This window comes from Ascidia mentula, chromosome 2, assembly GCF_947561715.1.
Source record: "Ascidia mentula chromosome 2, kaAscMent1.1, whole genome shotgun sequence".
Taxonomy (NCBI): Eukaryota; Metazoa; Chordata; class Ascidiacea; order Phlebobranchia; family Ascidiidae; genus Ascidia; species Ascidia mentula.
In genome coordinates, this window is record NC_138567.1 from 2,339,469 (window position 1) to 2,352,552 (window position 13,084).

The 13,084-nt window shown below is 34.6% G+C and overlaps 1 protein-coding gene across 1 annotated transcript in view; it reads left to right on the forward strand.

Annotated features, from left to right (window-relative positions):
* The window catches only part of LOC145889134 (uncharacterized), a 42,481-nt gene that overhangs the window by 5,339 nt on the left and 24,058 nt on the right, over positions 1-13,084 (forward strand). Inside the window, exon 6 of the mRNA XM_082980016.1 lies at positions 1,784-1,855. Within this exon, the coding sequence (XP_082836142.1) occupies positions 1,784-1,855 (72 nt within the window). The remainder of the gene's footprint in view (positions 1-1,783; positions 1,856-13,084) is intronic.

Genomic DNA, 13,084 nt, shown 5'->3' on the forward strand with positions numbered 1-13,084 from the left:
TTAAAGCAAAAAGTCACACAGAAATGCAAGGAATAAATTTTCTCCAAAATGGTATAAAAGCATGCAGTGAATTTATTGCAACTTTGTGACACGAAAAAAATGTTAATTCATTTGTGCAACACCTTTTTCTCATGTCTCTTTTTTCGTGTCATGCAATGAGGCCATCAGTCCATCGTAGCAAATTTGTTAATATCAAAAACTACACGAAGAGTATTAACATAGAAAGATGTTTTTAGTCCCTGTTCACCATCTTTTTTTATATTGACGTGATGTAACATTTATTATGTTTCCAAATACAGATTTCAGTGCAAACCATGTTGAAATTCCCAATAACCCAACAAGCTTTGGTGAATACAAAACAAGCAGTGATATTTCTACGAGGCAGTCGGATGCTGCAATAGTGTTGATGCAACTTTCCGGTAAGTTTTCTTGCAAACAAACACTGATTAGTAAATGTGACAAAATTTAACGTTCTTTTGTTTCTTTGTTTTTTTTGCACATGAATCTTTATGTGACCCTACCTAGGCCTAATTCTTTTCATTTTTTTGAAAATCTGTAAAGTCTTGTACTGTATTTACTTGATTGTAAGCCACAGCTTGTAAAGTTTTTTAACCTACTGTTTCTGCGGTGATCAATCGAGGGCAGCTTATATTCGAGGGTGGCTGTGGCTCTGAGTTTCAATAAAATTCATGTTTAACTTGCTCTGCCTTACCAGTACGTTTTATCAAACACAGTTATCAGCGTACCTGACAATTTCAATGGACAGATTTGTTGACAATTATTGTTATAGGGCACCTAAGGTTGCCTATGACATTAACATGTGGCATAAATTCGAAGGCGGCTTATATTAACTTTTGAACACTGTCACAATTGAATAAATAAGGTTACACACTCTCAAGTTTATTTGCACTAGTTTTTTCACAAAATCACCAACTTGCTTAACACTAACATGACAAAAGTATGAAAATATATTTTTGTAAAACCTATTCAAGGTATTGAAGAGCCTGCAACTACTCCTTATAGCCCAAGGTTCACTGAACTAATAAATAGTCAACAAGTATATACTGGCAATATTATCCAGGGAGCAATACAACAAACAGGTAATTTCATTGTTTATTACAAGCCCATTGATTTACATAACACATATGCAAAGTTATATTTTTTTTTGCAAATTTTACTTCTTTCTTCTTCCAGGAAAATCAGCACAACAAAAAAAGCCGACAATCTGTGGAGTCTAAAACCACTCAACCTCCACAAAAGTTTTCTCCCTTTTGCAATTTGATCTCAGAAAAACTTGAATTGATGCCCACTATTTCTGCCAACAAAGCAAAACACGCAATCTTACAGTGTTTGGAGCAATATTGGGGTAATCCTAATGAAGTTTCAGGTATGTAACATCAGTAGTTATATAATTAGTTCTCTTTTTTTTCTAATTCATTAAGGATGTGAAAGGTTGACACGTATTGGGTGGGGATATAAAAGATTTTGAAATAACTGACTAGCAACCTGTCAGCAAATTATGTTTGGTTTTTCTGTGAAAAGAAACTTATAACAAATCTAAGCAAGCCTCAAAAGCTCCTTTTAATGTCACTTTTGTTGCAATGGTAACTGTAATGTGATAATGATCATTACTTTGACTTGAGTAGTTCTGGCATTCTGACTAGTTGTTTGTTCATATAATATTAATCAAGGATTTAAGGGCATGTGTGTTAAAACCAATTGGAGATATTGATAAATAAAGCTATTCTAATAATGTTGTTTTATAAAGTTGTTTTAATTACAGAAAATGTTATTTCATCTGATGTCACAAAAGAAGTATCAGTTGTTGCTGGACTGAATGAACAACAACATACAGGTAGCAAACTATATAGAGCATTAGATTAAGAGAATTTGTAATGTTTCAATACATTTTTTTTTGCTATTGTGATACAAGTCTTAGCATGTGCGCTCGCTAACGACATAACTTTTTAAAAAACGAAATTGATGGTGTTCAATCAAGTATTATCGTTTTGCCCATGCCCGGTACAGGATCGTTAATACAACATAAAAACTACCGCAAAAACTGAATATTTGGTTTCAACCAGAACCGAATTTGGACAATTCCATGCATCACTAGTGTAGAATGTCAGATTATAGAAATTTTTGAAATTGTGATGTGTTTATTTTGTTTAAGGAAACACAATATCTGCTGAGGTTAACACGGATGATGCAAAAGAAGAACATGCAGCCACCAGACTCAATCAGCAACAGTATGAAGGTACAAACAACATAAACACATATTTTCGTGACTAGTGTATGATCATACTGATATCAAGTTACAAAAATACTGTGCAACCCACAATAGCTTCAACAACATAGATAAATGTGGCCGCCTGGCAAATTGTTTATATCAATGTAACTTGCCTAGAATCTTAAGTTCACACTTCACTGAGATCTGGATGTTTGTCATTTCTTCTTCAAACTTTTAAAGTTACTTTTACAAAGCTTGGTTGTAACATGTATATACATTGATTTTTAGCGCTCAGAAAATAATTTTTTTTGTCGAAAAAAATGGACACTGTGTAGGTTTTTCCCATTATATTTTTTTGATCTTGTAATGTTTATATTGCTTGAATAATGGTGAAAGCCTTCAACATCCTTTAAATGACACTGGTCATGTTTTACATATCACTACAGCCATAGGCGCATAGTTTTCATTTTCCCAAGTGGGGCGGCTATATTATGACGTTATAATTTGTTACTATGACGTCATCAAGTATCGAAAAACTGTGTTTGAATTTCAACGCATGAGGCGGATTAGCCAAAAGGGCGGCGTTAACGACGAACGCACGAGATCGGTCTACGACACAACCAATACGTACCTGTTGGCATATCATACTGCGAGACTGACGTTGCAACAACCGATGTCAGCTACGCAAGCGAATCTAGGTCAACATGTTTTTTGTGCGTGGTGCAAGAAACACATTGTTTTAGGTCTTTTTATCTTCGAACGTTACGAATGCGACGAGTTAACATGGTGCGGACAGACGCGCGTAAAAGCCACTCGTTATCATTTTCAAAAAACCTGGGGGGGGGCGCCGCCCCCCTGCCCCCCCCCCGGACTAGGCGCCTATGACTACAGCACAGCAACGTGCACAAACCATACCACAGAAGCAACAAACAGGTATTTTAAAAGCTGAAAATAGTATTGTGGTTGGCACACTGTTAAATCGTGTAAGTCTGTCCATTTAGCTGGAAACTGTGGGTAGTAGTTCAGTGTGGATGAGGCCTGTAGATTAAAAAAATGTCACTTTCTGCAACTCAATTATCATAAGTGGTTGCATTACTTTTTTGCATTACAATACGAGTTTCATTAAAATAATAGTTATGCAAGTGTATTTCTTATCATAATCAATATAATAATTATTGTGTAGTGTTAGTTTGCCTCTAAATATTTGTTTGTTGTATACTTTTGCCTCTAAATATTTGCTTCTCAAATGTAGACACTGGTAAACCTGAAAGTTACCAGAATTTTATCAGCAATGATACAGAAAACTTCATGCAAGCAAATCAATCTTCAGTTAATGCTAATGTTTTACCACCACAAACAGGTATTTCACATTGCTGCATTTCTATATGTACAGAAAGGACATTTTGTATCATAAGCCAAATTGAACAGCGTTAAACCTTACAGTTGGTTAACATTGAAAATCATGCCAGCATAAACAAGACATGCAAACCAGCTCATTTCAATCTGTGCAAAAAAAATCTTAGCACCTATTTTGTTTATTGTTATGTTGCAGGTTATGTTAATTTATGTGTGTGACGCCTTTTTTCTCATGTCTCTTTTTTCATGTCATGTGGTCGTCAGGTAATCCAAGCAAGTTGATCCCATTGTGATGTCATAACTAATGTTAACTGTGATTAGGGTATCCTAAATTTTGGAGAAAATTCCATTATTTTTTGCTGTTATATTTTGGTAAATTGGGGTTGAGCTCTAGAAAGTACGAACATCCGTGTTTGCGCTAATGGAAATGGACACACACATAAATGGTGGGTTGCGCAATTGCATTACATTATGGAAAACTTGAACGCGAGTTTCTGCATGGCACCATACTTCCCCCCCCCCTCCTCCAGATGGCGCCACTGCCTGGTGACCATCCTTCATTTTTTTTACCAAACTTTAAATTTAATTTGTGTATGTTTTTTATATATAGAAAAAAATCATTTCGAAACTCTCAATATCCCAACACACTTAGATGAATACGAAACAACCAGTGATATATCTGCAAGGCAGTCTGCAAAAGATACTGAAGAAGTGTTGAAGCAACTTTCCAGTAAGTTTTCTTGTAAACAAACACTGATTAGTAGATGTTTGAGACAAAATTAAACCTTGTTTCGTTTTTTTTTTGTACATGAATCTCTATGTGACCCTGCCTGGGTCTAAATCTTTTCATTTTTTGCAACTTTGTAAAGTCTTGTATACATTTTCAAGTTTATTTGGGACTCGTTTTTCCACAAAGTTACATACATGCTAACTTGCTCAACATTAACATGGTAGAAACATGAAAACATATTTTTGTAAAACCTATTCAAGGTCCTGAAGAACGATCAGCCTCTTCTCATAGCTCATCGCTCTCTGAAATATTACAATATTTTGATGGGAATATTATCCAGGGAGCAATGCAACCAACAGGTAATTTTATTATTTATTGCAAGCCCCTCAGTCACATAATACAAAAGTAGTTGTAAATTTTTTAATTATGAAACAACATCCAAGGTGAAGCTTAGATTTAGTTTTGTTCAATCACTTTCAAGACAATGAACAGCATCCAACCTCCTCTAATGATGTAACCCATCATCAGTTTTAACGCTGTGTGTAAGAATTTTTTACTGAAAATAATTTGAATAAACTATACCTGCTGTTGGTATGCTACTGATAGTGGTAAGCATTACAAAAGCAAGCAAATACTTACTTTCCTATGCAGGGTTTTTAAGTTAAATTTATGTAACATACTTATTGTCAACCACTTTTTGTAGAAGCCTTTTCCTTGCCAAATATTTTTCTATTTATAACCACATCTTCAAGATTCAGCCACTCCAAAACCCCTAGGAACTGATTGCTAGCACCCCTTTTTGAAAGCTACTGGTGATAAAACAATAATAAAATGTTAAAATGTAGGAATACAATTCAATAGAAGTGTAAGCAATGTGAATTGCTTCAAAGGGAGCTGTTCGTGATATCGTAAATACAACTTTCAACAATCAAATACCATTGTATTTAAATATATCTGTGTAAACCAATGAGCAAGTAACAAAAATCTTTCGGGATAAAATGAACATTTAGGACTTCCAAAATATACATATATGTTTTACAGCACGTTTGTTGTTTTATGACATCACAAATAATGGCATTGACGTGTATATTTTGTGTTTTTCACTAAACCAAATCAAAATCCCTTTTCTGTTAAATTGAAAAACATTACAGGTAACAAAATCTGTAATGTTTAGATTGCTTGAATATTGGTGAAAGCCTTCAACATCCTTTGAATGGGAATGATCATGTTTTGCATATCACTACAGCACAGCAACGTGCACAAACCATGCCACAGAAGCAACAAACAGGTATTTTAAAAGCTGAAAATAGTATTGTGGTTGGCACACTGTTAAATCGTGTAAGTCTGTCCATTTAGCTGGAAACTGTGGGTAGTAGTTCAGTGTGGATGAGGCCTGTAGATTAAAAAAATGTCACTTTCTGCAACTCAATTATCATAAGTGGTTGCATTACTTTTTTGCATTACAATACGAGTTTCATTAAAATAATAGTTATGCAAGTGTATTTCTTATCATAATCAATATAATAATTATTGTGTAGTGTTAGTTTGCCTCTAAATATTTGTTTGTTGTATACTTTTGCCTCTAAATATTTGCTTCTCAAATGTAGACACTGGTAAACCTGAAAGTTACCAGAATTTTATCAGCAATGATACAGAAAACTTCATGCAAGCAAATCAATCTTCAGTTAATGCTAATGTTTTACCACCACGAACAGGTATTTCACATTGCTGCATTTCTATATGTACAGAAAGGACATTTTGTATCATAAGCCAAATTGAACAGCGTTAAACCTTACAGTTGGTTAACATTGAAAATCATGCCAGCATAAACAAGACATGCAAACCGGCTCATTTCGATCTGTGCTTGTTTTTTTTTTGTTTTTGTGTTCACACACACAGATAATATTCCAAACAAGGAATTTAGCTTATAAGTTTGTCTGCAAATACAGCTATGTAATTTTTCTGAAGTGTTTTATCCATCTTGATTTTGAATTTGAATTGTTTTTTATTGAAGTTTTAATGCAGTTTTTACTTCAGTGGGCAAAAATTTAAATCTCTTGACTGGAAACGATGCCTTTACTGCAAACAACTTAACACAGCAACCACAACTTATGCAATTTCTTCCATCAACAACAGGTATTTTAAAAAATCTTGGAAATTTGGCTTGGTGGTAAAAGAAGAAATGAACAATTAAGGCTTAATTTTTGCCTTTTTTGCCATTCTAAATTTTCGACATGCAAAGCCACTGTTCGACACGGGCGGCGTGAAACAATGTTTAGTTACCGATATTCAGTAACATGAACAGACCAACGCCATTGTCTTTAAAGACCATAAATTGAATTACTTTAATAACTTAATTATCTGTCATGCCAATCTTGCAGCATTCACTCATCAATCTTACTAGTTTTCTTTTTTCAATGATTGGCATGTAGATGCTGGTGGCAAAGTGGTTCAAAAAAATTGGTGCCAGTAGAAGTCATTTAATTGCAAACTGCAAATAATTATTTGGGGAGAAGTTTGTATTTTGAGTCACTATTAAACAACAGCATTTACCTGAATAGTTATGTAGTGTTGAAAACTTAATGCAATCATCGTTTGCTATGCCGGGATCCTCATCCAAATTAATTTTGTCTCTTTAGATGGCTAAATAAATGCAACCGCAATAAATTTTGGACAAAATCCATGTAAACACCAGCCAACACTTGCTTTAACGTTCTGTTATGTTTAAAACTAACCATTTACCAAACACGTGCCATGGTTGCAGAACATGTTGCTTTGTTACGAAACAAGTACCGTTTTTTGTTCAATTGGACCTATTTAATGAGACATATCAGCCTACAACATGCAGGTTATTCTTTTGTTTTGTCGCTATTTCAACATGTATTCTAAAGTTATTTAAGTACAAGAATCCTATAATGGAAATAAGCCTGGTCGTTCTCATACGTTAGTTACCACATACGGCATTTTTACTATTCAACATGCACGACAATTTTTCTCAAGATGTTTGACACGCAATAAAAATCCGACGCCCTGAACAATAAAGAAAATAATCTGCATTATTAAAAGCCTTAACTTTCATGTTCCTTATCGCCAATTTAATCCACATGCTAGATATGTATATTTTTTTGTGAGCCTTATCAGAGCACTTAATCTACAAGTTAATTTTTGGTTAAGCTTAAATTATAGAAACTACTTCTATCCACATGTCATTGTATACATATTTGAAGAGTTATAAATTTCTTTTTTGTGTAGATTCTACTTTCTGTAATTTTGGAAGTTCTTATAATACTGTCACCAGTGTCCCACCCGGAAATGGTTCTTTGATTACCGCTAACCCAACACAACAACATCAGAATACTGTGCAAACTTTACAAACAGGTATTAACTTGAAATTATTAAGCTTAAAGCCAAAAGTCACACAGAAATGCAAGGAAGAAATTTTCTCCAAAATGGTATAAAAATATGCAGTGAATTCATTGCAACTTTGTGACATGAAAAAAATGTTAATTCATGTGTGCAACACCTTTTTCTCATGTCTCTTTTTCGTGTCATGCAATGAGGCCATCAGTCCATCCTAGCAAATTTGTTAATATCAAAAACTACACGAAGAGTATTAACATAGAAAGATGTTTTTAGTCCCTGTTTACCATCTTTTTTTGTATTGATATGATGTAACATTTATTATGTTTCCAAATACAGAATTCAGTGGAAACCATGTTGAAATTCCCAATATCCCAACAAGCTTTGGTGAATACAAAACAAGCAGTGATATTTCTACGAGGCAGTCGGATGCTGCAATAGTGTTGATGCAACTTTCCGGTAAGTTTTCTTGCAAACAAACACTGATTAGTAAATGTGACAAAATTTAACGTTCTTTTGTTTCTTTGTATTTTTTTGCACATGAATCTTTATGTGACCCTACCTAGGCCTAAATCTTTTCATTTTTTTTTGTAAATCTGTAAAGTTTTGTACCGTATTCACTTGATTGTAAGCCACAGCTTGTAAAGTTTTTTAACCTATTGTTTCCGCGGTGTTCAATCGAGGGCAGCTTATATTCGAGGGTGGCTGTGGCTGTGGCTGTGGCTGTGGCTCTGAGTTTCAATGAAATTTAACTTTTACTTGCTCTGCCTTACCAGTACGTTTTATCAAACACAGTTATCAGCTTACCTGACAATTTCAATGGACAGATTTGTTGACAATTATTGTTATAGGGCACCTAAGGTTGCCTATGACATTTACATGTGGCTGAAATTCGATATTAACTTTTTAATGCCGTCACAATCGAGTAAATAAAGTTGTACATTCCCAAGTTCATTTGGACTAGTTTTTTTTACGAAGTCACCAACTTGCTTAACACAAACATGACAAAAGTATGAAAATATATTTTTGTAAAACCTATTCAAGGTATTGAAGAGCCTGCAACTACTCCCTATAGCCCAAGGTTCACTGAACTATTGAATAGTCAACAAGTATATACTGGGAATATTATCCAGAGAGCAATGCAACAAACAGGTAATTTTATTGTTTATTACAAGCTCATTGATTTACATAACACTAATGCAAAAACAAATGCAATATTTTTTCGAATTACAAAACATCACCAAGTGTGTAGCTTAGATTTAGTTTTGTTTAATCACTTTCAAGGCACTGAACAGCATCAAACCTCTTATGATGTAACCCATAATCAGTTTTCAAGTGATGAACGGATAAATGCAGGAAAAGTTGTGCAGGAACAACAGCAAACAGGTACTGAAAACAATTTAAAAAAAACTGTATCTGTTGTTGGTAACCCCTAGGAACAGACTGCTAGCACCCCCGTTTTGAAAACTACTAGTATTGAAACATGAATGAGTTGCTATGCAAGAGGAATGTAGGAATACCATTTAACAGAAATGCAAGCAATGTAAAATGCTTCAAAGGGAGCTGTTGATTATACAGTAGATACAACATTTTATAATTAAATACCACTGTATCGGGAAAGTTCGTGAAAAATGAACATTTAGGACTTTCAAATATCACATATATCGTGACAAAAACATACATAAGTTTTACATTTGTTGTTTTATGACATCACAAATAACGGCATTGACGTGTATATTCTGTGATTTTTTACTAAACCTAATCAAAATTCCTTTTCTGGTAAATCGTAAAACATAAAAGATACGAAATTTTAAATTTCTTTTTCCAAAAGGTCCCCTTTTTAAAAAAATACACGTTTACCACTCTTTAGCGCCACTAAAAAAATTCCCCCGAAACAGTGACACTTTGAATAGACCGCCAGGGTATGTGATATCGGGAGGTTGGATTTATTTTTGTTTGAATTAAATAAATTGTTTTTATTTCAGATAAAAACATCGATTCAACGTTTTTGATCCAAACTTACGTGAATTTGTTGGAAATACATAAATATTTTGAAGCAAATGAAACAAGAAACCAACTTTCAAGGTTGCTTGAAGGTCGTGGGGAAACTGCGGAAGATTTGGAAACAACTGGAGATGAAAAGAGATGGGAGGGAAAATATTTGGAATCGATTTTATTTCACGATGTTGCGTCTGAACTTTATGTCAAACGTGATGGAGATGAAGCGGCGAAAAGTGTGTGGAGTTGTGTTGGGGGTTTGTATCTGACATGCGAAGATTTGATGGAAACATCGGATTCGAATCAAAAACTTGAAAACAAACGAATAATTCGTGATCATGTGATCCCACTGATGGAAACGATGAGACTCAAAATACAAAATATTAAAAACATGGAAGAAGATATCAGATGTGAGAATCAAGTGTGGTGTTTGCACAGCATTGAATTGAGTCAAGGTTCAATCGGAGATTATTCGTCGAGGGAATCAACAATTCGACTTGGACTTGAAATGATGAAGAAACAGTTTGGTGAAAACTCAGCAAAGTATCATGTGTTCGGACATTTGTTAAACAACCTTGGTTTGGTTTGCATGGAAACAAATCGACTGAATGAAAGTGTAGATTTTTGTCAAAAAGCAATCCAAGCTTTCAGAATGGCAACAGACATTAGTGAAGATATAAGGGAGGAGTGCATTGAAGAAAGTGAAAACAATTTAAGTGTTGTTGAATCAAAACTTGCACGAAGGAAATAATTATGACATCACAAACACAAAATGTGTCATGTTAAATATGTTTGAATTATGCATTGTTCACGTAATTTGTATGAAAATGGAAGTTAGCTACCATGCACTTAATGAATTTTGTGATTATTATTTTCATGTCGTTAGTGATTTGTAGCTGATAATAAAGTAAATAAGTGATGTTGACTTTAAGACTAAGCTTTGGTAAAGTCAATGCAAGGTTTTAGGTAAAAATGCAGAATATGATATGTCAGCTTAAAGAGAAACCAACTTTAGCCAAAGAAAATTAGTGTCCTGGTAAGAGTTTGCTTTTATCTTCAATGAAAGTGCGTAACACCATAAAAAAAAACTATTCAAGTATGAAAAACTTACCAATATATTGGGTAATTCTGTTTGATAAATACGTCATTCGAATGTGCCATAGTTTTTAAGTAGCTTATTTCACATTACTAGCTTTTAGTACATGCATTTGGTGCACCCAATAATAGGTATTATAATAAAAAAGTTTAAACAGTGCTAAAAACTGTGCAAAGTAATACAATACAATGGCTAACCTCCTGCTAAGGACCAAATGTGGCACATTATGTCTTTGTATCTGGCCTGCTAGGAGTTTGTACAAATGAGACACTTTACAAACAAGGTTTATACTGCAGTTTGATGTAATTTTTGTACACTTCACTTACCTAGGCCACATTTTAAAGCATTGTTGTAAATAGGTTATAGTTTACCTCTAATTGTCCACTATATAATGGTTACAAAAGCTGCATGCCAAATTTTTGATTATTTCCCGTCTGGTAATAGAAAAGTGTGCCCAACCCTTTCAGGGCAGAATAACCTTACCAACCATTCCACATGTGCAAGGTAAAAAACTTTTCTGCATGCTATGCAACCAATAGTTCAAATTACAACTGGTTACTATAGTCGATTCCGCTACGAATGCATGTTGATTAAAGAATGCATTTCCATCATGGGTACTGCACATCAACCCAACTTTTTGGAATGGGAATCTGTTGAAGATTTTTTTAATAAATCTACTGATATCAATCAGAGGCCTTTTGCTTCTGACTAATTAATACAAATCTTGGTTGTGTTGGTTAAACAAATACCTGACAAAGGTTTGAGGACATGGTCATCTATATTCTAGTAAGTTCCAGTGTTTACGTTCTAACAAGCCAATTTTCTCATTTTGGGATTTTGACATCCAGCACCATATTTGCAGTTTGCACCAGAAGGTCCTGAAACCTTTCAAAAAACTTAATACACATCTTGAGACTTTTTTGGTGAATATATTGTGCATTGAATCAGTACGATAAATCGAGCATACATTTGAGATGACAGCAGTGCAGAGTTAGTGACATTGGCTTGGGTGAGAGAAGGAGAAATTTTCATGTTTCTATTTCTACTGCTGGTCCTTGCTACAATTCATTAATTTAAGTCAATTTATTTCACAAAAGTATAATTTGCACAACAATAAATGGCCAAAACGCAGCACAGTAAAACTTGATTTGCAGTGACAATTCTGGTGTGACAAGTTTGTCTTTTTTCAAAAACAATTGCACGTTCTTGTTTTGCAACTGCAAACGTCTCTCAACCACAATGGCCCATGACGTCACTGTTTACATGTTACGGATGAGTAATTTTCCCACTTGCCTGGGTTTTGCATTCCAAAGTAATTTTTTGTATGTTCCGCGTCTCGGTGGTTGAAGATTTTTGGAAAACACGACTTTCGCCCTGTTCAAATTCTTCTGTAACATTGCCAACAATGACAAAATATTCTCTGAATTGTCAATGTTTAATGCTCGCTGTTCGTAGTTTTCTATTCAACATTTGTATTTTAAAGGTAAACGAAAGCGCCACTCCTACGTCGTACCAGGGTAACCAACTATTGAAACGTCACGAAGTTAACTCCTGGCGTATGCAAGTGTGTAGAATTATCGACTCGCGGCCAAAAATAATCGAAAAATCGACAGGTAGGCCAACAGACCGCATAAGAGAAACAAAAGAATGCAGTTTAATGAATAAACCCAACTACATTATTTAATGAAAATTTAAACACTGTAACCGAAAAACAATAAAAAAACATTCAACTGCAACATGGAGAATTTTCCGAATGACAATAATTTATACCAAACCCTGGCGCGCCAAATTAAAAAAAAAAAAAACGAACCAGGCATAGTCTTCGCTGTGGGTCACAAGTTTGCCAATATCTGAGATATACATTACGATTGCAACCGTCTTATTTCAGTGTTATGTCCTCAGCGTTGAAACGTCATCATGGGTTAAGAAGCTCGCGAAAAAAAGTTAGGCAGCGGGCGGAACCCATTGTGTCATCTTTGTTCATTGTGCGACGGGATTTTGGCCGAAAACATTACGGAAAAGGCTTTTGTTTATTATCTATGACACCCAGTCTTAGTGTTGATCGAAAGCATCCTGTCGCAATCACCGTAGACGAAGTTATGCCTCTTTGTAACGAAAATTCAAACTTAATCTGCAAGAAGTTGTGTTAGCTTTTCAGAAACATGCCAGGCACAGAATTATTGCAGTTTTTCGCTGCTACGTTTTTTTAACCCTGAGAAAAATCAGCGAAGAACCGCGGTCTATAGCCTACTGAGCTATCAAACATACATTGCGTTTTGTTCTCCAGTGAAAATTTTGTGTCCATTTCGTACAA